This window comes from Osmerus mordax, chromosome 12, assembly GCF_038355195.1.
Source record: "Osmerus mordax isolate fOsmMor3 chromosome 12, fOsmMor3.pri, whole genome shotgun sequence".
Classification (NCBI taxonomy): domain Eukaryota; kingdom Metazoa; phylum Chordata; class Actinopteri; order Osmeriformes; family Osmeridae; genus Osmerus; species Osmerus mordax.
Genome location: NC_090061.1, coordinates 11,464,875 through 11,491,590, shown reverse-complemented (window position 1 = coordinate 11,491,590; position 26,716 = coordinate 11,464,875). Strand labels below are relative to the sequence as shown.

The 26,716-nt window shown below is 43.9% G+C and overlaps 2 protein-coding genes across 3 annotated transcripts; one reads left to right on the top strand and one right to left on the bottom strand.

Moving 5' to 3' along the window:
* Positions 1-228: 228 nt before the first annotated feature.
* Positions 229-11,724, bottom strand: ergic1 (endoplasmic reticulum-golgi intermediate compartment 1). 2 transcript variants are annotated; one of them, XM_067247669.1, is made up of 10 exons: positions 11,613-11,724; positions 8,123-8,184; positions 6,098-6,170; positions 5,424-5,518; positions 3,400-3,524; positions 2,709-2,813; positions 2,556-2,616; positions 2,269-2,369; positions 1,778-1,900; positions 229-1,414 (listed from the first exon to the last, which is right to left on the bottom strand). In XM_067247669.1, the coding sequence occupies exons 1-10, from the start codon at positions 11,630-11,632 to the stop codon at positions 1,307-1,309; spliced, it is 873 nt and encodes a 290-aa protein (XP_067103770.1). In that variant the 5' UTR covers positions 11,633-11,724; the 3' UTR covers positions 229-1,306. The 2 variants fall into 2 exon arrangements, with proteins under 2 accessions (XP_067103770.1, XP_067103771.1); XM_067247670.1 differs by lacking the exons at positions 5,424-5,518; positions 6,098-6,170.
* A 2,921-nt stretch (positions 11,725-14,645) lies between these two features.
* Positions 14,646-18,076, top strand: dusp1 (dual specificity phosphatase 1). Its single transcript, XM_067247826.1, has 4 exons — positions 14,646-15,286; positions 15,573-15,718; positions 15,867-16,086; positions 16,814-18,076. The coding sequence occupies exons 1-4, from the start codon at positions 14,878-14,880 to the stop codon at positions 17,167-17,169; spliced, it is 1,131 nt and encodes a 376-aa protein (XP_067103927.1). The 5' UTR covers positions 14,646-14,877; the 3' UTR covers positions 17,170-18,076.
* Positions 18,077-26,716: the final 8,640 nt, after the last annotated feature.

Sequence of the window (26,716 nt, the reverse complement as noted above, 5' to 3'; positions counted from 1 at the left end):
ACTGACGACAGCATGTTAAGTCAGCTAGGCATTCGGTTCCTCGCCACTGCTGTTCCAAAGTCCAGAGTTTGACAGCAGCACACATCCGCGCAGCCATGAGTAAGCACATCTTCCCTATCTCAAGGAACAAAGAAAACAACTCAAATAGCCCTGTCATCAAATTACTATGATGTTGACTTGAAGAGGGAGGCAAGTGTGTTGGTGTCATAGTAAGTGACAGACATTACATGGCTTCTACAGCACCTTTATTTGACAGATTAAGTGAACGTTTGGAAAAACTTAACGGAGCTAAAAAAAAGCTACAAAATGTTTTTTTTCTTGTTGCTTACTGTAGTATTGCTCCCTTTGACTCTTGAAACCAATAAACAAAACTAAACTTTGAAACAATCTTACAAACAATATCATCAACCAGCAATTACAAAGTACTGAAAACAATTACAGGAAGTAAAAATATAAGAAACTAGAACCTTCTTTTTGGCAGAAACTCCATAAAATGAGGAAATCAGCTAAGTAAGTCAACCAAAGTTCAAATCCATCAAAAGGACACAAGGTTTGGACACTAAAACCTTTAACAGCCAGGATGGTCGTATTTGCTTTTAGAACACCAAATGTCCTGGCACAGCAAATGACAGGCCACAGTAAGCCTGGTTCACTGAACAACTCATTACAAATGCTATCAATATTGTGCCACAATACAGACAGTGTTGAGGAAACAGTTTGATAGTAAGGTTACAAGCTGATAAAATATTGGTCTCACCCACATTTCAAGGCACAATGATTTTTACTCTGCCTGACAGAATATTAACTTCATTAACGGTACATGACGGGATGATACACAAACACTGCTGTTTGCCTTTCACATCACAAGGTATAAAAGACTGATCTGGTATAAAAATGTTTGAGTGACGAGAGCTACAGATTGTAAAGAGACGGGTATTAGAGTTATGTTGAGTCAGTATTATCATACAAGTTCTATAGGACACACAAAAAAAACTGCTAACTTCCTTCAGTTGATCTTTCCCTATTCGGGTGCATCTCAATAGTGTAAGGAGGGCTTCCTATCCCCTCCCTCCCCCATCCTGAAGCCAACACTAGTAATAACTGAAGTTCAGGAGAAGACAGGAAAGACCACAGAGATGCAAACGTCTGGCCTGCTAGGCAGATCTGTCCTGAGTCAGCCAAATGTCTGGTCAGTTTAAACAACAACGGAAGCGAAGGATGGCGGCGTCTGCAGCAGGATGAGATCAGTCTAGCAGGCCAGCACCCTTCGTGTTATAAATTAAACGCACTGCCTTGTTTGGGCTCCTCAGGACATCTTGCCCAGCTGGATCTTCTTCCAGGCCTCGGAGGCGGTGAAGATGCAGGAGTCTATGATGCCAGCCACGGTGAAGGTGCCTCCGATGATGGCACAGATCTGGGAGGGACCGACAGGGCGTTAGAGGACAAGACTGGTACAAACAGGAATGGACAGGAGAGGACCAGACCAGACTGGACTGAACAGGACAGACCTAGACAGGACAGGGATACAGCTTTGGAGTGGAACAATCATGTTTACATCCATATGTTCTAACCAGGTGAGAGATGACTATAGGGCCATGAGTCACTTTACACACCCTTGACTGAAAACACACTGATTATGAACAGTCCTCTGTGTTTACACTGTGCGACATGGTCACACAGGAGATGACAATGTCACAGTGAGATAGAGCAGGTCCATGGTCACACACACGCTCTCCACAGGACACAGCCCATAATAGGCCCGCTGTGGTGAACTCACCGTGGTGATGAAGCGGTACAGGGGCTGTCTCCTCTCTGTGTACTTGACTGTGATTGGACTGAGGTCGTAGCGGAACCATATGGCCGGGATGATCCTGCCCGTGTGGCTGTAGGCCACATACTCCTGGAGAGGAGAAGCCAAGGTTGACCTTTAACCCTGGGGTTACGTGACAAGAGCGCCCTTACTGTGCTTGTTAATGAGCTACATCTGTGTTAATTATGATGATTTATATTGCGCATTTACAGTCTGGGTTTTTATATAACCAGAGCTGGGGCCAAAGATCCTTTTTATTGTGCTGCAGGGAAATCTGCATTTATGGTTTGTTGACGACAATCGTTCCGCAAAAATTTCTCAAGTGAGTGAACATGTTATGGCAACAAATGACATCCTGCTATGCTGATGCACACGTAGCCACGAGGCTAGTCCATGTAAACGACACGCTAGGTGGACTAGTACAACGTGTTCTTCCCAAGGTAGGAGAGTCCTGTTACCTTGTTTGCTACAGTATATTGGTAGGAGAACCTCTGCTTTCCCGTCAGGTCCTCATAAACCGTTGGAACAATCTTCAATATGTAGTCATGCGAGGCCAGAGCTGTTTGGAAAAGAAATGCGTTTTTTTCAGTACAACATAGAAATCTGACCGCCGTTCAGCTTGACCACTAGGTGTCTCCGTTTCCCATGGTTCCTCATCGCACAGCGAGTCGGGTCTCTAGACAGCGTTTCACTTGATGCTGAGAGGAGATAACACAAGCCAGGAGAGATAAACAGGATTACGTACGGTTGGAGCTTAGCCTGTCAGCCCCTCCTAAGGCATTGAAGGCTCCTTGCACGTGGTGTACCTGTGAACACAAACAGACAAGTGAGGTGTTTAACCCACATCCAGCTTCCTGAGAGCCAGGACTCTATTGTGTGTGTGTGTGGGTTCGCTCACCGATAGCTTTTCCCCAAAGGCCAGCTTATGAATGTGGTGGGTCATATCTGGGCTCTGAGGCTGGGCAGTGGCACTGTGGGTCGACACGTGAAAGTTCCCTGGCACCTGATGATGACAGATAAAGGAGAAAACACACACGGGTGAATAGACCAGGTAACTCCCAGATGTCCCAGGGTACACACATTCTGTGCTAACCACCCAGCTGTACCGCCAAGCCTCCAACTCACACGCACTCTTGTGTTCCCCACTGCAACAATAGAGCAGATTTCAACGTTTTAGCCTTTGTAAACGACTCTGAAGGCACTTAATGTTTAACTTCCCACTGCATTCAAGCCTCATTTAACCAAATGAGACCGTTAACTGTTCAACAGTGAGGTTAATCATTTGAAATGCAATGGAGAGAGTGACGCAAGAGACCACGGCGTGACAAAGAGGCTTTTAAGAGGCCGAACTATGAAGGCTTTTCAGCAGAGGCCTGTCCTTATGCACGCTCCTCCATTAAACATAACCCGATTTGGGCTGACTGGAGACATGCTGATAAAGAAGGCTTCTCTACGCATTGTTAGGTCTCAGTTACACCGTTTACATGGACAGACAGACCCCTAACCAGGAGGCTCAACGACACGGGGGGGGGGGGGGTCTGTGTGTGTCTGTACACGTGTGTGCGTGTGGAGGCCTGACACGGTCGTACCTTGTTGATGGTGAACTCTCCTTCAAAGCGGCAGCCGTAGCCATTGTTGAGAGGGATCTTCATGGAGTTGTCTATGTGGCCCACCTCATGGCGACCCATCTCATCCTGGATGTCCAAGCCCACCACTGGGACAGGGTGGGTGGGGTGTGAAGGAGGGATGAGGAGGGTGGAGGGGATGAGTGGATGGGAAGAAAAGAGAGAGGGACAAAAGATGATGGAGCAAGGTGGTTAGATATTGGTCTGGACAACAGATTTCACACAAACCACGTCACAAACAGCAGCTTATCTATTAATGAACAAAGACAATCTAGTTAGTGATTGGTTAAGCATCGCATGTCCCCAACAAGGGTGTGAAACCAGAGCTTTAGCCAAGCACATGCTGACAGAAGTACTGACTCGGGTTTGTCAACAGGTCTGCTTTGGATGGTACAGTAGGCTCGCAAACTACTCTGTAGTTTTCCATGTTCTCTCATGCTCTCTCTCTCTCTCTCTCTCTCTCTGCTTCTCCTACTTTCTCCTTCTCCCCTCCCCCATCCTCTCCCTCTCAGGATAGCTCAGGATTGGCACATTGGCAGAATCCTATTTTTGGCACCGTGTCTGAATTTGTGTCTGTCTGTCTGTGTGTCTGTGTGTGTCTGCGTGTTTGGGTCTGTGTGTGAGATGGATGTCGGCTGGACCAGCCACATGCCCTGTGACCTTTCACATTTAAGAGGACAGGTTTAGACACATCCCCTCCCACCCCCATCCCAAAATACAGCCTGCACAGACATGGCCGTGACTGTCAACATGCAGCTCAGTCTTCTCCCTTTTCAACATGAACACATTTTCCACGTGAAGGAAGAGGTTCTTTGGGAATGGACATCACAAGCTTGTTAGTTTGTCGACTTTTGTGTTTTTCCATGAAGTCAAAGCAACACTGGCCATCTTTAAAAGGTTACTGGAGAGACTTCGAGTCCAGACCAGAAGAGAGAAACTGAAACGACACAGACTGAAACACCATGTAGGGCTGAAATGAGCCTGTCAGCCTGTATCTGTGAAACATCGTCATAACTGTTAAGTGTGCTGGAAAAAAAGGAACTTGGATAACACAGGACACATAGAAAACGTCAACTCATGGTGCCTCTGGGGAGAGGTACAGAGAGAACACTGTGCTGAATTCAGCAGAGCGAGTTAGAATGAGGATGCTTATGGAAATAAGGCCAGAGCTCAACAGGGCAGTGCTGCAGAAACAGTTAACAGCCACTGACATCACTCCTTGTGACCTTTTATGGAAGATAAGAGGAATGAATATAGATAGTCTTTGTGCATGGCAGGCTGCGAGAGAGAGCTGTTCAACACATGCTTCACAGCTGTGTGTCTGGATGCCAAATCATCTCCATGTCTCTTAAACATACACACACACTTTCATCTACGTTATATCGTCTTTGCCATTTTTGGAGTGGGACAAAAATGATTCTGTTTCCAGGGCTGGTTTGGTGTCTGGCATGAATTGAGTGTTTTGTGTTTGTGTGTGTGTGTATGTTGTAGTTACGCCTGTGGTGTGTAATTGGGCATAGTTTCTGACGGGAGTCATCAGGAGGGAATAACCAGTGACTGCTCTCCATCCTGACTTGGCTCCGCCCAGTTGTGACATCAGAGGGGCTTGGAGTGGGTCCGACCCAGAGCCTGATGCTACTGGGAGCCACGCCCACAGACAGGTCTGACAACATGTGGGTTTAACCCCGGTCCAGTGTCAACTTCATCTAAGGTTGGTTGTGCAAGACATGACGCAAAATACAGGAAGATGAGCAGTTTTGAGTCTAGTGTAGGTCAATGTAGGCAATGTTGGTATAGGGCTTTTGTTTCTATGCCAACAGCAGGTCATGATAAATGGCAGGTCATTTCATTCGGGCTGATCTGACAGAAACAGGACAGTGACTCATGGAAAGGTTAAAACAGTTGGCTGGTACAAGACAGGCCCTGAAACCGTGTGGGGAAAAACAGGGGTGTAAGGTTATGTATTTACGTATATACTGTATACTCACAATCACAGTGTAAGTTTGGCAAACTGACGTTTAAACTCACATCTATCTTCCCACCACTGTTCTTATCAGGGTCATCCACATAGAGCTCATTGACTCTGAAAAACACCACATGACAGACACAGAAAGACAGACGAAGTGTGTCAGAAAGAGAAGGGGGAAAAGGACTACAATTAGTTATGTGTCATTTACCCAAACAAAGCTGTGTCACAAAAAGCCATCTGAAAAACATTTGGGTACTTTTTAAGTATGCCATTACCCTTGTTGCAAAAGGCCATCTTCCTTGTTCTACAAAATAGCGAGAAACCATTATTTTGTACGCAAGTGTTCCTCCAATTTCCTTCCGGCCCCTCCCTTACCATCCTCCCCCTTCCCCTCCTCACACACACACACACACACACACACAGCTGAAAGAGCTGACGCATACACAGGCTAATTTCCTGTGAGAACATTGTTTTTGTTGGTTGGTTACACAAGTGTGTGCATCATTGTGAGGACCTACTCACTCCTTCTTACGTGGTTCTAAACTGTTCTAGATTGCACACACGGCATAACCACCGAGGACACTCAATGTGCAGTTGTATACGTTCGAGATAACTGGACATTAAACGATGACAGTGTTTGGGGTGTCTAGCAGGGATGTGGTTTGTGTGTCTGCAGGTTGGGTGGGTACTTACATTTCAGTGGCTATGAATCCTGTCAGTTCAGACAGGAACAGGAATATCATAAAAACACAGCACAGGATGGAGACTGTGGGGGAAGACAGGGAGAGGAGACAAGGGAAGAAGTGAATGGATTTCTCAACTCAAAACCAGAACAAGCCCTGTGACCCAGCTTGTTGGTTGTGGACTGGGTGAGCAACGTGTCAATTCCAATCTGCTGAATAATCGGTATCTAATCGAAGCCATGTTTGGAGACGAGGCCGGTCCTAAATGAGCGATGCAGCGCAATGTGCAGAAGACTGGCATCTGACATGAATGAAATCACCACTCGGTCATAAACATGTGTTCTAAATAGCACCGTTTTAACTGCTTGTGTTGGTTCAGTCATTACACTGGCGTGAAAGATTCCTCTGGAATACAGACAGAGCATTACGACTCCTCCAGGGCAGTGAGCTCATGCTGATTCAGTCACTCAAACGGCTCATTTTTGGTTTCCTGTGCTGTGATTCTCACGTTCATCATGATGATGATGATGTTGGGTGATTTCACTTAGGAGCTTAGTGGGAAATGAAACCCAAACAGGTTCAAACCGCAAACTTTAATCCTTTATTCATACTGGAAACAAGGAAAGGGCGGAATATGAAGTGAGGGAAAGGTCTTCCAAGTTTCCATTTGAAATACAATGCTTCTGGTTTCCAAAGTGTCAAAAACACAAGCCTCTAGAATACTATGAGGGAGATTTGTCTGTTTACTCAGATAAATATAGAAGGGAAGGATCTGACGGGCTGCTCAACTGGACATCTATCCAGTGTAAGTTACTATTACAATCATGTGACTCAGAAAACCAATGCTCAGCAGGTGAGACCTGTTTATCTGGCAACAGTATCCTAGGACTAGAAAGAGTCACATGACATTGTGGTTAAACGCACGTCATGACGGATGTGTGGTTTTCAAAGGGTTTACTAAAGGTAATGTTTAACCAAGACTCAAACAATAGGGAGTGTCTCTATGACTCATAGGTGACCATTTCAGGTTCAGGACATAACTTCCTCTCAGTCTTGAGAGAGCACGTTCCTGGAGATGGAACCACCACAAGGCTGAGGAGTCATGGTACAGGATCGTCAGCGCAATCCATCTTTGTAGAAAAACTGGCATGTTGAACCTTGTTGTCTTGTTAAGTGTGATTACAGTGTCTTAATCGAAAGGGTTCATCATTTTCCTTAGGGTGTATGACGGTGTACTAGGATATTCAGTGCACAGCTCTAGCAGTCCCAAAGCATTCTGATGGTATCTGAAGCCCTACCCTTTGTTTATTATAACTAAACCTGCATGTTTAATCTGGACGTAAAGGACCTAGGGCTGAACCCAGTGGCATGCAGCCCGACAGAAAATAACAAAAGGGTCAAATATTTGACCTTTTGTAACAAGGGAGGGCCTGTATGTGGAGAAACACATGCAATAGTACATATGTGCCCCTGGGAAACATGTATTACTATCCCACTCCAAACCACACCGGCCCCCCAGCCTCACTCATAATAAACGAGCTGGTTCAGATACCCAAGTGTAAATGTTACTGGGGTGAAGCTGCCAAAATTCGTCTCTGGTGATGTTAAATGGCTTCTCATGTGCTTGTGTAGGTGGTTGATACCATGTTTACAAAAGTACTGAGTCATCAGGGATAGGCTATTGGTTAATCATTGCTGGTAACGGATTAAGAAACTGAAACTATCACAACTATCTTCCTGCCCCAGCAAGCAGTGAACAATCAATGCCATTGGAGGACAGCCCGGTGACAAATAGGAAACAACATGAATCAACACATTTACAGAGATGCCTTTGGTGTGACAGGTCTTCTGTCCCTGGGGGGGACCATCTGAGGTGACTTATCATTCCCACACAGGTACCGTGTCATGCCACATCACCACGCTCTGGAGAAGTACCTGGACTGAGACAGGTTCAGTCACCATCACAAGGGACTTGTCCCTCTTTCTTCATCGAGTACCCAAGTTGAGTGAACCAACTTCAGATATGACTACTTACTGAGTGCTCCTGTGTACGTAGGCTGGGTGAGGTCTTTGGGTACTTTCCTGTATATATCCAATCTGAGGAGGGGTGAAAAGAAAGGAAAAACTGTGAAAAAATAGTGATGAGAAGAAAAAAAAGGACGAAAAGGTAAACACAATGTGCTAGAGTGAGGGGGAGAGCACATTGTTTACCCAGAAGGCAGTGCGGTATTACAGAAGAGCATAGGAATGTTAGCCCTGGACGACAACCAAGACAAACAGGCCTAGAGGAACACACACACACACATCTGCTTCATCTTACAGAGCCTACACCATTTCCTTTACATTCCTGCCCTGAAGCTTTGACCTCAAGAAACAATATTGAACCCCCTGCCCTCTCTCCTCTCTCCATCCACGCATTCCCTTGTTCTCAGATACACAAATTGAACAAACTAACTAAGTTGTATTTTCATCATGACAAAAAAGGAACATTTTATTAAGTTAATGTTACATCTGTATATTATTTGTCTCTGAACCATATCTGTTACCAGATTTTTTTAACGTTGGATCATTTTTGGCTCAAAGCAAGGGTACGGAAACCAAGTGATGAATCACAAATGTGTCTTGCTCATAGCTACTTCACTGATCCAACTCTTATTTGACAGGAATGCTCATATTACCCAGTTGGGGAGAGAATAAGGCTGCTACTCCACAGCTCAAATATTTAGGCTCACAAGACCCCAGAGGACTAGAGTCTATCCTTTTTAGGCATTTGTGCAGTTTCAACACAAACTCCATCACTGCCTCCCTGAAACCCTCCCACTCTCTCTCTCTCTCTCTCTCTCTCTCTCACTCCCTCTCTCCCCCTCTCTCTCCCTCTCTCTCCCTCTCTCTCCCTCTCTCTCCCTCTCTCTCCCTCTCTCTCCCTCTCTCTCACCTCCCCTTCTCTCCATCTCTGTCCTCCTCCACTTCTCTGTCCTCCTCCACTTCTCTGTCCTCCTCCACTTCTCTCTCCTCCTCCACTTCTCTCTCCTCTTCACGCAAAACCTCTACATCTGTGGAGGGGGGGGGGGGGGGGGGGTTCCTGTCCAAACCATCACTCTGCTGTTCACTTTTTTGGACTTAACACCCCGCCCCTACATCAGTCATTCACTACCCATACCTTCCACTGGTCTTTTCTCTCTTTCCCCAACCTTCCCCTCACTCACTCACTCTCACTCTCTCTGTTCAGATGCACTCTTTACCTCTCCTCTCCCTTGCTTCATTCAGCTTCCGTTCCCCTCTCTCCACACCCCCTCCCATGTCCCAAAAAGCATTGTGATTACCGCATCTTGACAGAGCAGCATGACAGGGTGTGTGTGAGTGTGTGGGGGTCGGGGGTGTTGTGTACCAAAGGAGGTCTGACTGGACACATTTCCCGGATGTTGCGCCATTGTTGTCTCCAGAGAAACTTTCTACGTTTGTCTTCAATTATCTTCTGATATTTCTTTACTTATTTTGTAACTGTGCACACAGATATAGAATGAACACTGGAATTTCCTTTGGGATTAATAAAGTGAAAGGAATTGGATTCTACCTCTTATACTAAAAGGACACAGAGTTAGCCTATATGTAACAATAGAACAATCCTTTGAGGAAATGTTTCTAATAGTTAAATAATAATATATTATAGAAGGGGTTATATATTTATGTCTCTCTTCAAGGCGAATCTTTCTGTATCAAGGTGATAGAAGTGACCCAGGTGAGCTCTACCTCATCACCTTACACCTGTGTCTTCACCTGGACTGGCAGCATCAGAGGACACAAAGAAATATGGCCTAAACATACCAAATCAGCTGGGATTTCAAAATAAAATCTGACGCAAGAATGTCTTGTGTTTAACCCTTGTGTTATCTTCGGGTCATTCTGACCCATCAGTCATTGTGACCCACCGTCATATTGCGACAACTTTACCGCATACAAAAACAAAGTGAAAAATTTTCTTTTAACTGTTGGGCTGTCTCAGACCCCCAACATTGCGAAGGTTAAAAGAAAATTATTTTTATTTGTTTTTGTATTGGGTAAAATTGGGTAAACACAACGATGGTTCGTTATGAACCTTTGGGTCATGTGACCTGAAGGCAGCACTTAACCAACATGGACCTGTCAAGAGTTCGGCTCCAGGGCTACAGTGGTTGTAATTTCCTGAATTATCTCTCTCTCTCTCTCTCTCTCTCTCTCTCTCTGTGTGTGTGTTAGGACATTGTGTTCCGTCAGCTCTCATGCAACAGCAACTACAGGACACATACGAGCGGGTAAATGGAGTGAACTAACTGAAATGGTACATGAGTCACTGTGTGAGGTTGATAGATCAAGCCCACTGATTGCTTGGTAAACGTCCATAATGGCCAATTGGGGAAGTTTATCGGAAATGACAAAAATGCTGATTCGAACACAGGCATAACTGGAAGCTCACAGTCAGCAGTGCTTCGCAGTGTACGATCATCATACATGTTTTGTCAGCGTCACACTTGATGACTGCTGTGTCTAGTGACTGCACCATTGAAGTTGCAGGTGTATTTGTCCGGGGGTCAGCTAGGTGATGGCTGGTTGTAAGAGAATGTCACACAAACACTCTCTGAAGTTCAAGTCACTGGAATCAGGATGTAAGAACTTGTCAAAAATGTGTAAAATGTTAATCAATGTTTTAGAATCCTGTATCAGTTCGTAGAACTGCAGGCCTATACAGATAAAAGATTTGGATTTGTGTAATCTATTCATCCTCATTGTGTGATCAGAAAAGCATTTTTAAAAAAACATCCAACTCCTCCGGGAATTCTAGTAAACAGGTATGCAACTGCAGGCTGTGATCAGAACGCATGTTCTTTATTTGCATAGTGTGTTACACTATCTAGCTGTTACACTTGCTTCTTTGGGAGTTATAGATTGAGACTTTAGTGATTACTGAATTTCTACAAATAAGGATTTAATTCAGAAATGGAGGCCAAAGCGCCATGGGAAAGGAAACTTAACAGTCCATATTTATCAAGAATATATTTTATGGGAAGCTGATGGGTCAATATTTAATCAAGCTTCTTTTATTTTAATATGTTTACTGCACTAGTAAGATCCACTTATGAGTTTTCTTAATTAAATATTGCATGGCCAGTCATATATTTCCATTTTAATTACTAGTCTTAGTTTTCCATGTGTACTTGGAAGTACTGCGGCCTCACAACCGGTCAAATAAGTTTCGTTTATTATCTGCAGAAGTAGGCTATGCTAGGCTAAGCTTGAGCAACGTTCCCTGTCCCAACACTCACATGACCAATGACATATGAACCACTGGAAACGGTTACGTTGTAACAACTATGGAAATCATAGCAACAAAATGCAATACAGAAATATGTTGCACCGCTAACTTGTTGGCTATGGAACTTGTGGCCAGGGCTTTCTTAAGATGATTCATCCTTAGACAAACAAACGTTTTATATAGGGAAACAAATACCGTGACGGCACCGCGTTATGAACTTAAGCTTTTTACTCACCTCCTGACATCGAACGGCATGATGTTAGCACGTTTTATAGAGAAATATTGTACAATTCAATTAGCACACGAGCCAGTGGATATTTCTCTTCAATCCTACCGGTTGTTCGTCGGTACCGGGTTGACGTCAGCTTAGGACGCTTTGCAAAATCTTATTGGTCTAGAGCGTTTCCCAGTCCTCTGATTCTTCTTCCGCTTTGTGTGTGAAAGATGATAGGCTCAGACTACAGTAGTCCACAGGTAATATGTATAGATTTCTCGTTATGTACTTAAAGGAATATGATGAAGTAGTTATTCCTAGTAGAGACATATAAATAAATATACATGAAATCCATGTCAAGTTTAATTTATCAAGATATCCAAAGTTATTTATAAAATAGGGAACAGACCAATAGACTAATTTGAGAGGCAATACTGCTCCAAGACTGATAGTTATCAACTGAACTTAGGTTGATAACCAGTTTGGATCTCTGTAAGGTTATTTTTGCCCCCAAAATTGTTATGTTTGGATTGTAATATATAATTTGGCTTTAGTATATTAATTACAAGTACTCCTGAGTTAAGTTAGTGATTTGCATGATATGTGAAATGCATGCTAATATGGAACCATGCTCAATTGGAATAATCTATGGATAATTGAAAATCTATGTTTTGCCCCTGGGCTGTGAAGATGCCCTTGTTGGTCTCATTATAGCCACTGTGACTTGGCGACAGGAAACTCCACAACTGATTCCCGTAACATTATCCTCCCAAAATACAGGAAAACCAAATGACACAATGTCAGAGTTGTGAAAAGGAAACCCTTAGCACTGATATGGTGATGATTAGAAGGCTGGGGAGGCCCAATACTGAGTCACAGGTTGCCAAGGTGATCATGAGAGATGACAGTGACTGAAAACAGTGGTAACACACAGGAAATGCCTTGGTGTCATCCTCTGTTTCTGTTCCGTTTCTTGATGAGAGTAGTTACATCTGATGATGGGAAGTTAAACCACAGTAGGCCCAATAAAAAATGTTGTGCACATACATTGCCCTAATGTGTCTGTACAGACACACAGGATGTCTACACCTTTATCAATAAAAATAGATCATCATACTTTAGTCCATTCTCATTCTGACCTCTGTCTGGTTATTCACAGAATATTTCAACATGTCCTGCATGCGTAGTGTACCTCGTTCATGGAGAACCTTTTTGGGTAGCCTACATAGTACATACTGTTTTCAGAACACCAGGTTCCTTTCAACCCACTATGTTTGTTACATTCCAGCTGCTCAGTACGTAGCTCAAAGTTGACTCATCACAGACGTGTGTGAGGTACAAAAAATGGGTAAAGTATCTGCTAGATACATGGCTTCCCGCCAGAGCTATTTCTCTCTCTCTCTCGCTTGTCCTTTCTAACCAACACTTTTGGTTGAGATTTTCCCCCTTTCAGATGCAACTGGAGCACCAAAAGTTCTGCTTCCCTCAAACTACTGAAAATACTAGACGGATGTCATTACCTGAAGGCTTTTACTGTACATATTGTTGGATTTGTTTATCAATATCCTGGCCTGGCCTGTCTTGGTGTACAAACAAATCATTATCAGTGTGTTTATTTTCATAATTAATTAAACTTACATCAACAAGTATTAAAAAAGACGTAGCTTACATAGCGTTTATTGTTAAGAACAAAAAGATTATCAGTGACTAGTTATATAGTGTGTGTGTGCAATGTGCATAATGTATGTGTGTACAGTTATAATAAGAAGACGTGTTAGCTCATGCCTACCCTTAACGTTTCAGATATCTATGATGGAATGTGTAGGATGAGATGATGCCTCATTTGATTTTACATGAGATAAGCATATGGCAACATTCTCTGCCTGTTTGGAAGATCCATGGCACGTTTTGCAAAAATGAAAAACAATACTAGTATGTCTTTGTAGTTAGGAGAAACACCCTCCTTACCACAATGTTTGTCAGTCAGTAACCAGCTTTTTTTTGTTCCTCTATGTTACAAGATATCTGAAGTGCCCGGTTTGAGTCATCAAACCACACCAGGGATTGAAAAGGGTTTCCCAGTAACATTGTTTAGTTTTCAATCACAGTGTTAGGTTGTTGTTTTTTTAGGCTATATTTACATGCATAACTCGCCTTAAAGATGTCAAGACCAAATAATACTTCCCATCTGCTGTTTTCTTCCTGTAAGCTCACTGTTTTGTTTCCACCGTGTGGAAATTTACTGGAACCCAAGTTTCTATACAGTGATTAACTTTTATGGTTAGCCTTTGCTCGCGCGACATTGAACACTATGTACCTCTGCCCAATAAAAACAAAGTATAAACTTTTATGGCCACCATGACAGGTATTTACTTATTATCTTGATATTTGTCAACCCTCATCTGAAGGAGAAAAATAAAAATATAATTGAACAATAACATCATGGAAATTTTTTCAAATTCCTCATTGCCAGACCTAGGCTTCAGCTATTTCATTTCATGATCCTGACAATTAATTGAGGATGACTGGTATCAGGTAATTATCCCAATGATGACAACAATGTGCATCATAATATTAACCAGCCTATTGTTTTGTGGAAACATGGATAAATCATGGAAAGGCAAAGTCTATAAACAAATATTAATCCATTTGTATCAGCATATTAATTTACAAATTAGCTTCTAGAGTATTAATTTACATAGGCTACATGTAACGTCATATTTCTAAGGCCAAACACAATTTGCTTGTTTTTTTTTCGTTAAGTCTTAGACAAACTATGCATTTGAAAAACTGTACGCTGTGGAGAAGGGAAGAAGTTGGTCTGCAGCACATAGCCTACATGTCCCACATCCAGCCTCCCAGCCCCCATCAAGCTCTGTCGGTATCCTTCTCAAGAGAGGGCTTGGCTGTGTTGGCTCAATGACACAATGACGTATGTGCAAAGCGGGCCAGGCAGATTGCTAAAGTGGGCGGTGCTTGACGTCATGTTTCTCATTCATAAGAAGAGGGTTACTATAAAACCCTATTCTGAAGGACCTTGCGAAGACACAAGCTCTGAACAACTCCAGGGAAAGTAAGAATAATTTTGTACAAAAGAACAACTAGGACCCATGACAACAGGGAACAGACGGTTTTGATAAGCTATTCATTTTTTAATTGTCTTAACCTTAATAAGCGTAACAAGAACAAAATAACGAATTGTCTTTACTCGAGGAAAAGAAACCAGCTCTCCACGGATACAGTCTTCAGGGAAGAAAGACAGTCTATTTCTCTTCAACAGCGCTTTATGTTTTTGGATTTTGACTTTTCAGCACGCCGCCCTACTATGGTGATTATGGAAGTGCCCAGTATCGACTGTGCGTCCCTCCGTGGCTTGTTGGATGAGGACGATTCCGCTTGCCTTGTTCTGGACTGTCGCTCATTCTTCTCTTTTAATTCCTCTCACATCCCCGGGTCTGCCAATGTGCGATTCAGTACTATCGTACGCCGGAGAGCGAGAGGGGGCTTGGGACTTGAACACATTGTTCCTAACGAGGACCTCAGGAACAGGCTCCTGACAGGAGAGTATCAAACAGTGGTGTTCGTCGACGACCGGAGTTTGGACTTCGGCCAAGTGAAAAAAGATGGGACCCTGATGCTCGCAGTGACAGCTTTATGTCGTGATCCATGCGGTGCCAGTGTATTCTTTCTTAAAGGTAAGGAGCTTATAGACAAAACTGTCTATGATTTTATGGCAGGCCATAAGTACATACGGTCTCGTGTATACGATATATTTGCGATCGGTTGTAGTTACACTGTACCTAACAACGGCGCACAACAAATGTGAATCACAGCTGTCACCGCACCAGCTGGTGTCTTGCGCTGTAGAATAAACACATTGTGCCAAAATAGTGTGTTAGACAGCTGCTGGTGTTTAAAGCCAAATATCGATACGTGGAATTGAATGTCCGGCAGTACCCTAATATAGCGTTGTGTTATTAGGTGGCTTTGACACGTTTTCGTCGGAGTTTCCAGAGATGTGCACCAAACCATCCCCGCCACAGGGTCTGAGTTTGCCCCTGAGCGCTAGTCGACCCGAGAGCGCGGGCACGGGCTGCAGTCCATGCAGCACACCGCTCTACGACCAGGTATGTGGTCGCTCACACTTTCTGAATGTTCTAATTAGGTTTCAAGTTATTACGTGTATCCAATTTGTCTGCCCAACATTGTATGGATCTTATTTCATAAACCTGGCATTGACCGTCCAACTCTCCTTTCATGTTTGTGATCTTCTAGGGTGGTCCAGTTGAGATCCTGCCCTTTCTATATCTTGGAAGTGCCTACCATGCATCTAGAAAAGACATGTTGGATATGCTAGGGATCACAGCCCTCATCAACGTCTCGGCCAACTGCCCAAACCACTTTGAGGACTCTTTCTTGTACAAAAGTATTCCAGTCGAAGACAACCACAAAGCAGATATTAGCTCCTGGTTCAACGAAGCTATCGAGTTTATCGGTAAGTACCTTCAAAACACCCCCCTCTCTCAACTGCCAAAACATAATCACCAAACCCAGCCGTTGCCATGGAGACCTAACACCCAGCCCCCTATCCTCTCTCCCTTTATTCTGGGCCTTGGATTTAAATGTTTGAAAAGTTCCCTCCAAAATCGACCAGCTGTCTCAGCCCCAGATCCCCTGGTCCACCACAATAGTGGTTACATCATCACCCCTCAACCCTCCTTTTTTAAAGAGGTGCCCCCTTTTCATGTTGAACCACCAGGCTAAGGCCCCAGTCTGCTTCAGTAGCCTGGTCTGGCTTGAATGGCTCCCTCCTCACCCCTCTTTGTTCTTGCTAAACAAAGGGTAGATTCTCCACGCTCACTGCCAGCCTTCCTCCCAGATCAATACCCTCTGCAGGGGGCAGCCACCCCTCCCTTATGTCTATTCATGCCCCCTCCTTAGGGAATAACCCCCAAGCTCGCACCACAAACCTCTTTAACTGTTCTTCCTGTGTCTGAATGAAGGAGACCACTAGCAGCACTGATAGGCTGGATTTGCAATTTAAAACATAACTAATGAAGAAAGTTGTGCTTGTTTTTGGGTTAGGGTTAGGTTTAATTTTTGTTGTTGTTGAAAGTATCACTGATGAACACAGGAAGTAAGGACTTTACAGACCACTTTGTTTTGAATGTCATTTTTACCCAGTTTCTCAACTTTCTCTTTCTTCTCTCTCCCTGTTTCAGACTCGGTGAGGAACAAAGGCGGACGTGTTTTCGTTCACTGTCAGGCCGGCATCTCCCGCTCCGCCACAATATGCCTAGCCTACCTCATGCGCACCAACCGTGTGAAGCTGGACGAGGCCTTCGAGTTTGTCAAGCAGCGGCGCAGCATCATCTCCCCCAACTTTAGCTTCATGGGGCAGCTGCTGCAGTTTGAGTCCCAGGTCCTGGCCACCTCCAGTTGCTCCTCTGAGGCTGGCAGCCCAGCCATCAGCAAGAGCAGCACTGTCTTTAACTTCCCCGTCTCCATCCCTGTGCACTCCACGGCCGGGCCACTATCCTTCCTGCACAGTCCCATCACCACCTCCCCCAGCTGCTGAACCCTCCCATCCGTGGCTAACCATTGGTGTAACAGTGTCATAAAGTGAACATAGACGCTGGACAAAACGGGGAATAAAGACATTCTGGAGATGGATATTTAAAAGGACAATTGTATGGCCTGTGGTGTAATGCAATGGACTATGACATAGGTTAGCCCCCATTGTGTTGACAGGACTATCTCTCGCTATCACAAGTCAGTATTGTTGTCACAACATCCTGTGTTAATGGGAATGAGCCTCACTCTTCTGCAAGGCCCTACCACACCTCTTTATGACTAAGAGCATGTGCATGTACAAGGCTAAGACTGCTCAGGTCATTTGTAACTGAAGTATTTTACCCCTTTTTTACAGTAATTGTACCATGTGATACTGAAAGTGGTGGCTGGTGATAATTATTATCATTCGGTAAATGTCCTCTCGGACTCACTCAGAAATCTTTTATGACCTTTCTTGGCTTTCGGATCAGTTTTATGAGAGCACTGCAGACATCTCGCTAAACAGAATCACTCCTCGGACTCTTCGATTTGACGAACAATGAATGTATCCCCCTTCTCTTTCAAGATGAAACTCAGGCCAAGTTTCTTTTTAACAATTATTTCTGTAAGTGGACGGAGATGCCTGTTCAAATGCCTGCCTTTGAAAATACCATGAAACCCTGACAAACCTGACATTGGGTTAAAACAACCGTCAGATACCTCATGCCTCTGTACTGTGTGCAGCAGCTCTGGGAAGAGAGAGAACCCCAAAAGCACTAAGATGGGGAACTTTTACTAAAGAGACTGCTTTCTGATATGTGATATTTATTGAACTAAAGTAATATATTTCTTATATATATTTTTGCATATGTTTGTAGTATGTTTGATACAACTGAATAAACTCCATTGGTATTTTTTACTTAAAAAGAGAACTGATGGGCTGCTTACTTGATGAACACTTCATAACATTTATGTATCATTCACATGGAACAATACATCCATTAACTAGATTGTACAAAAATCCCTACTAATACGTACATCTAATCAGAAAAATGTCCCAAACATTGACCTTCATATGTTATGACAAACAAGGTCAGAAGCATATGGTCATGAAAGAGCGTAAACTCCTATCATGTTGTATCCTGGGAAGGAGTGGTGCGATGGAATCCTCCCTGCCTCATATCTGGGAATGCATCCTGTGTGTCTCTTATAGGGTCTGTATTAATGTCAGCCATTGTTCTGGGAGCACTCCGTTTCTCAGTCTGAACCCAGATGAGGCTGTGCCAACAGCAGGGGGCTGAAAGGAGCAGCCAAAGAGCCCCCCTCCACCGCCACAATAGGAGCAGCTGCAAGGCGTTTGGGAAAAGTGTGACAACTAAAGAGCATTCAGGGTGCAGTCAAACTCCATCCCTGTGCCGTCTGTCTCACTAACCAATGAGGAGAAGGGGAGATGGCCATGAAAGGGACAAGAATATGTTTGGGTTGCAAATTAGCCAAACATTGGCTCTGACCTCTCTGTAGTGTGAGAAAAAAAGGATTCTAGCAGTGACTGATAATGTCCCAAGGCCTTCATTCTTTCACTACCAGAACTGCCTCTGCCATCAGAACAGGGTTGTTGACAAATAAACACTTATTGAACTAAACATCTGATTGACTTCTTCTTCAGAAAAATGCTTGGTTTAAAGCGAAGAGTAAATCTGTAAATTTGACTAGCATGTCTCTGAGCAGACCTAAACAGAGACAATGATTCTGACTTAAATATGAACCTCTTACCTCACCATTAGCTACAAACAAGCTGTGATTTTGGTGACATATGTGTTCCCCTCCCTCCCCCGATCTCACACCCCTCCCCAAACCCCCACCGCCCATCCCCTGCCCTCCACCCCATTTCCCCCTGCCGCCCAGCCCATCCTTTTGTGTCTTTTTACTTCCTGTTGTAAAGGAGTAAGGTCAGCAAAGGATAGAAGTGTTAAAGTATGTGTGGGTGTTGGCCCTGTGTTGAGAACGTTCCTCACTTAGAGGGGCATTTAAAAGGTCTGTTACCTGCAACTGTGTATGTGAGAGTTAAAACCTCTTTGGTAAAATAGCACCCACAACCCAAACAGTTACATTGAGAGCTACAACAATGTACCAATGAATTATTACTATGGCACTGCCATTTTTTTTTTACTGTTTTTTGTTATATTGCTGGCAGTCAGTCGATGTGTATTGGCCACAAAGTGCTACCTCAGTCTAACAGTAATTTTAATCTACAGACTATATTAAAGAACGATGGCTCATGACAGAAAGGCAAGAAGAGACAATGATTTTTTCGACTCACACACAAGACGCCAAACACTTTTCACACAAGTCATTTGCATCTTTAGAAACAAATAGTCTGGCATGCTATGGTGCTCATAGGCAAATTAACATTTGGGTGATAAACACACCCAGGTGTTTCTCATGGTTCCTGTTGTTTTAGCCCACATCCAAATCTCTCAGATAGCCATCTGTGTGTATTTTACATAGTGACGCATGCACAGCACGAGCTTCTTAACTCCGCGTGATCATCATTGCCTTGCTTACATACAATGAATTGGATTGCCCATTTACCCCACACTTATCCCTTCCCAAAGCTGGCCTAAATCTCATACACCCACTCACAGTTACAATCCTGACAGCTTGAACCTAGAGGTGACGCAGTAATGTCATGGTACAGTTCTCATTGGCTGGGATTCTAGGGATTATAACCTTTTTAGGTCACACATACACACAACACACACACACCTAGGTGGCAGGACAGCGCTTTAAATGTACTTCCTCTAAATCAGAAGCACAGTTCAATGCTAAACTTGGCCTTCACACTCACCGTCTCCCATTCTACATTTCCTGGGCACAGTGATACAATCCCACTGCTCTTAATTCAACCGATTGTATTGATAAGACTCAGCCTTTCAGATGCCCAGACATATCAGAGAGCAGACATCTGAGATGCTGCCCTGGCGTGACAGGGGCTGAGGTAAAGGCAGATCGGAGGAGCGATAGCCTCCGTCTCCACTCCAGTGCGGCTCCACAGAATGTCAGGACATTACGTGTGACCTCATTGAAGTGGCCTTTCCGTGCCAGCATGACTTTCTTTCCTCAGCAGCTCTCTTTGGAATGTTGAGGCTGCGACGGAGGTGTGCATCGCTGGCAGGTCTGTTATACACACTGTGGCGGCTGTGAAAATAGGATTTTCCATGAGGGAGTTAAAGCCTGTTCTGCCTTTTTTGACTGTGAGTGTTGCTGGAACATTAAAGATGAACATGTCATGGTTTAATTCATATAAAATTCTAATTGTTCTGATTATTTAAGTAATGCGTCCGGGCAAGCAAATTAGATTTAGAAAGTAACAAAAGTGTTACTATATGTGCTGAAAGTCCAGTATGGCAGTGTTTTTGTCTGTACTGACGGCATTTATGATACCCCAGAAAAAGGGAGAGGCTTGTTGAACCATTCTAAGCATTATCAACTTCCTTGACTCAAAACAAAGCCTGTATTTTTCCACTCTCCAGAGCTGGTGGGTCATGTTCCTGTGAGGGGTTCTCATGCAGACATAAGATCCTGTGTGGAGTATTCTTGGAATGTTTGGCATCCGCACCTCTAAACTGTCTGCTCTTTTGGGGCAGATGATGTCACACAGTTAGACGGTATGGCTATAAGCAGTAAGGTTCTAAACACATGTGTGTGTAGTGTAGGGCCTCTGCATGTGTGAAGGATTTAATCATATCTGTGTAAAATCTGAATTCTGTCAGAAATTACCAAATGTTGACACAAGGCCTTAAAACAGTGTATTTTACTGTAGTGTATCTGATCTTGACGCTGTGGCAGTACTCAAGTACAAGTGAAATCTGAGACAGAAAACTTAATGAAAACATGTACCATTTAAAGTTGGTGTACGCAAGTTTTTGTTTATTTTCCAAACCATAATATCTCACCCCCTCCCTTCAAAGCCACACCCACTAAACACACGAACGCGCTGTCTGACTACAGAACTGCGGGATACTACTAGTTAGTCCACAAGAGAAAGAGCGTTTGATAGAGCAGCATAGTTTTTTTTCTCACAAATTACCCCATGTTGCACTTACATGTAAGAACACACACAATACTATCATAATGAACATAAAGATGGCTACTCACAAATATGACAAAAAGTGCTTCTCAACAACATTGCCTACACCATCTTTAAATAACCGGCTTCCTTTGAATAATTGTCTGTGAGCGGCCTCTAGAGGGTGTAAGAATGTTTTCATTTATTTCCTCCATCTGAGTTGAGCAATTTAGCACGTCTTCATTGCGGAGCATCAGTTGGCGCCCTCTGTGGGAAGAGTTATATTTTGAGTCTCAAGTAGTAACTACAGTCTGACGTAGCCTACTGCACCTCTGAATGAGACAGGGTTTCTCCGATCAATTATTTACTTTTAAACCTTAAGTAACAGTGATAGGGGAGGGAGCAGCACGTTGGCCAAGTCCTAGCAAGTCACAATAATAATTCGTTGCATATGTTGTTTTCTCATTCAAAAAATGTGAGGGACATTCGTTTGTTGATGGTCCATTCGCCAAGCACATGTAGAACTGTCGTCTCAAAACTTTAGCAGACACAAAGCCACCTGGATGGTAATTCATAAATATGTCCGCACAGAACAGTTGAATGTTAAATGAGAAAGGTAACTTCTGCAATTAAACTGGGTTTAAAAGCGGGTTTAGGCCATCAAGATACAGTTTTGAGTAGGCTTTTCAATACAATATATTGTTATGGTGTGTGGGTGAAAGCCGTTGGTCTCATAATAGACCAATGTAGTGCGCGTATTTTGAAATACCCGAAAAGCTTCTCCTACTTTGAGACACTTGAGGAACGTGCCAAGTCCATCCCTTCACGAGCTGACGGTTTTATTGGACAGAAAAGCAAGAAATGTCCACGTGCTTTTCTTGTTTATCTTTTCAACTAAATTAAGGCGGGATTTTTGGTGGATTAAAGTTGGTTCCTCGCTAAATTTAGCCTACAACCAGAGAAACGCAAACAAAAAGGCTTTTTTAAGTGCTTTCGCGTTTAGAAAATAATCATGGGAAACAAAGAATCATCGTTCATGTCCAGTCCCTTCATCCCATACAATCAGACGATTGATGCCAGTGGACACAAATGCGCGAGCAGAGACGGTGAGTATTTTGATTAAAATAGCAAATACAACAGAATTTGCATTTTGGGTCAATTATGACACACCTCTTTATTACTGTGTACAGTATGGATTTGTTATCCTCCTAAAGTCTTGGGTGATTGGGTGATGTACCCGTTGTGATTAATTTAATTTAGACACCAGACTGTTTATGCATTTCCACTAGATGGCATCGTTTTGTGTACATGACCGGCATGTTCGACGGAGCAACAAAATGCCTAGATCTTAACAAGGCAAAGAACATCTTTTGATGTTGTGTAAATGGAATGTTTCAATGTTCTGTTTTCAAGCTGCAAATCTTTTAGATACATATATTTAATAAATATGCTTATTATTCTACTTTAATGTGGTCTCACATTATGTACTTCATATGTACTTGGCTGTAAACATGTGCCATGACCTGTGAAACTCAGGGTATTAAGACATGTGGACAGTCCAGGAGAGGAAGTGGTCACTTGAAAGCAGATAATGTTCTGTTGACTCAAGCAACAGGTGGGGTTGTGTAACATGTCCAGTAAGTTCCCATGTCTATATTTGACGTCCGAGGGCTAGGGATCCCTCTGGAAGTCTACTCAGAATGTACCTGCGCAGGACCTTGGTGTCACGTTAATTTCATCTGCTGTGAAGTTCAACGACACTGGTGTGCATTTCCACAAAAGCAGCTCATGAAAGCAACAGGAGGATGATTTAGTGAGGGATTTCAAAGAGTCAGAGGAGAGAATTATATTTATCCACTGTAAAGGTCAGTTTCATCTGGATTTAAGCATAGAAAGGGTTTAGGAGTACCACAACATAGTTTACAGTTGAGTTCACATGAATTCACGAAGAGTAAAACTGTCTTTTCCCTATCCTCTATGCTTGGTTGTGCAATTTGTTCTTGAATTGTCATTAGTAGATACATTGCGAGCAGTAGGAGGCTGGATGATCTGTTATCAGAGATGGCTCAGGACTGGACCATTTCTCCAATGGGGCTCTTAGGTGGCATATGGGGACTTAGTTAAACATTTAGCACCATCTCAATTATTCAAGAGCAGGGCTCTGTTTGCCATTCTTTATGTGTGTAATAGAGATAAGGCATATTATTCATATATATTCGCTTCATGTATATAGGACAGTCCTCCTCCATACAACCAGCCAGTGCATTTAAAATGAGTTGGAGATGAAGATGGCCTTTTCAACTTTCTACTGTCTCTGAAGCTCTGCTGTTGAGTCAGACAGATGACTAGAAGGTGACTAAGCCTGCAGACTCATTGACTGCTATCACATGAGTTTCCTCATCGCTTTTTCCACTCTATGTCATGTGTCAGTAGCAGCATGCGGTCAGTCGTTCGATCCTAAACCCTGTCAGAGTGCACTACACACAGGAAGGTCCCCCACAATGCATTAGTCAGAGCCTGAGTTCCTCATCCTGAGATGAACTTCCTCCTCAGCCATCTCTCAGCTTTCTCCCGTGTTCTCTACAGCTCCTACCCCTGTTCCTAGTACAGCACCCAGCTGGCCAGGGGGGTTGGGCGTAGGTAACACACAGGAACACAGACGGGATGACCCCCTTTTTGACCCTAATGTGTAAGCACCGGTTAATACCATTTGACAGACAGAACCATTTTCCTGAAACAGCCATTCCACATCATAGATGTATTTCATTCCACGTATGCAAGAGTTCATAACAAAAAAAAGCAATTTTACATAGATCAGTATTCACAAAAGGAACTTCAAGACTAACTCAGTCCTTGGTTTCAGTGGAGATGCAGACACATGCATGAGGGTTATGTTCCCCTGGGTCAAGAGTTGATTGGAATGTGTTACGTGTAAATATATGTACATATTAACAAGTCAGTTGGCATTCCTCAACCACTGATATTAGAAGAGCTGTCTCTAAGTATCAAGAGTGCTAGAGAAGAAAAAAGTAGTTGAAAATAATCACGGACGTCATGCCAATAGCTTTAGCTCCTGCTCGTATTGTTAATAAAAGAAAATAATCCCTTGGGAGAGTCGATGCAGTTTCGGGAGGAAGTTCCCATATTTACAAGTTCCTAAAATAGCCCCTGTCATGTTGCACTCTCAGTATATCAGTGTCCCGTCCTAGGCAGGGGGCCCACACAAGTTTCCCACGTGTCATAGACCAATGTCATGACAAGCCAGAGAGAGAGATGGAGAAAAACAAAAACGGGAACAGTGGGGGAATATGGAGGAGTAAAAAATGTAAAATACAGTCATTGAAAGAGATGCAGCTCAGAATATCTGGAGCCGGAGAGAGACCCGCGTGAGAGCAGTTCAGATGAAGAGAGGATGATTGACTGAATGGAAATGAGATGTGGATGGGTGAAAGGAAAAGACGGGGCCCAGATGGACGGAAGCCCCACAGCAGGGACGGAGGTGTCAGAGGTGGACGGCGTGTCTGTGAGACCGACCTTCTCGTTTCCTCCCCTCCAATCAAACGGACGGTTATGTAACCCGATGTTCAGCCACGGCACCGCCTTGGTCTTTCATCAGGGACGAGGAGTGCAAAGCAGTGCGGTGCTTTGGCACGCAAGAATTGGGGCGCTGTGAAATGCGACGTGATTCCCTTCGGCATAGCCCTATATTTACCTCTTAGCTCCTAAACAACATCTTGCACATGACCTCATCGTGGGATATTTTAATTGTCTCCTGGCCCTTCCTGACAGCTGCCTTTGATGTGTGGAACGCAGCCACTCTATAGAGAGAGATACAGCACATTCCAGTGATTTGCAGTGACAGCACACGTCTATTCTATAAGGTGTCATTTACAGTCAAAGCATCCTTGACATCACGTTGGAGAATGCCACCAAATATAATAAATGACCTGTGTATCAATCCACCCCCATCTTTGGGTAACACAGAAAAATTGAATACAGATATCAGTAGATCTTTGCTCAACAAAGGACCATGGATCATGCTTCTATAAAAATAAGCTTCTGCTGTTCTTCTTCAGAAGAAAAAAGTCTTATTTTCTTGTCTTTATTTTCATACAATTCCCTTTACATTGCTGTTTGTGTTGAGGTGGGCCTATGCATGAGGCCGCCAAAACAAGCAGATTTGAATCATAGGAAAACAGGGAGCCTGGCCTTGGGCCTGCTGCTGAGATCAACTCTGCTTCCTGATGCAGCTGCAGCCTGCATCTATTACGTTTGCCTTGGAAGACAGGGTCATTTGTTGACATTTGGACAAAGGATGTTAACTGGAATGCCTTTCGGAGGAATGACGAGGGAAGTAGAAGAACAGCGTTTCTGTCTGACCCAGAGTTGCTGTACTATTCTATTCATGTGAAACAGAAATGAAGTGTCATGTCTGCTGAAACTCTGTGGAGAAGAGTATCAGGGCAAGGTGCAGCAGCAGTGAGTAAGAGGGGGACACCAAGTGGGGTAGAGAAGCACACCTCACAGCTGTTGCACCGACAATGGCCACTCTCCCTCTGGGTATGTGTACCAGAGCCTGATCTTTACCCACCCAGGAGTGCTGCCGACCGGAACATACCTTTTGCCTCAGGGCCCCTTCAGTTTATTAGAGTGCTAGCAAGAAGTTGTTCATTGTTGACATCTTTTTCCATGCTGTGGAAAGTAGGGGGATGGAAAGATGGCAGGGCATTTGCTGCAGCCAACGGCCTGGTAGCTGGATGGAGAGAGACGGGAGTTTTCCCCTGAAACCTACAGAACAGTGATTATCTTGTTGCAATTGTTATGAGTGTGAAAAGGGGAGGACGTTGATGACAGTTGGAATTCAAAATTTGACCCGTTTAACCGGTCTGGCATGTCATCTCAATGGTGCCATTATTTGGCAGATGCAACTGGATACTCTGACTTTGAAATCACCTTTAACGGTTCAAAGGAACAGAACATTCTAACTGGACATGGCTCTCAGGGGCTTGGACTACTTTTGTGACAGTTGACGTGATTGTACAGTGCACCCACAGCTGTGGAATGGGAGATTTTATCTCCGCCTCAAAGAGTGTCGATTATGTGTCCTTCAGAGTGACACAACCTGAGGGAGAGTAGAGGCATGGTGGAAGTCGAGTCCGCTCTGCTTCTCTGTACACCCGGGTGCTTCTATCTGCAACAGAGGTGGAGATGAATTGTTCCCTATCAAGAGGAAATGCATTCATTTGTGCGTTGCTTTCAGTCACTTCTAATGGACGCTGTTGGGAATCGGTGGTATTTGTGCCGACCTCAAGTTGATCTCTGCCACACAGTGACATGATATCAGTTTGACCTCTGACCTGTGTTGGCTGGGTCTGCGTGGTCCCTCAGCCTCCTCCGTCTTCCCAGGCTAATCTAGAGCTGGACAGTCTCTGTGTCACCCACGTTTCCCTGAGAGGGGATGGAGAGGGGCCACTCATACAAAAACATTCCAGAGGGAAAAATA

Excerpts from the sequence above, each read along its gene's own strand:
- ergic1 (XM_067247669.1), bottom strand. The coding sequence starts at position 11,632 with ATGCCGTTCGATGTCAGGAG. Across the intron at positions 5,519-6,097 it reads GGATTCATAGCCACTGAAAT|AGTCAATGAGCTCTATGTGG; the intron begins GTAAGTACCCAC and ends GGTGTTTTTCAG. Across the intron at positions 2,617-2,708 it reads CCTTTGGGGAAAAGCTATCG|GTACACCACGTGCAAGGAGC; the intron begins GTGAGCGAACCC and ends TTGTGTTCACAG.
- dusp1 (XM_067247826.1), top strand. The coding sequence starts at position 14,878 with ATGTTTTTGGATTTTGACTTTTCAGCACGCCGCCCTACTATGGTGATT. Across the intron at positions 15,287-15,572 it reads CAGTGTATTCTTTCTTAAAG|GTGGCTTTGACACGTTTTCG; the intron begins GTAAGGAGCTTA and ends TTGTGTTATTAG. Across the intron at positions 16,087-16,813 it reads CGAAGCTATCGAGTTTATCG|ACTCGGTGAGGAACAAAGGC; the intron begins GTAAGTACCTTC and ends TCCCTGTTTCAG.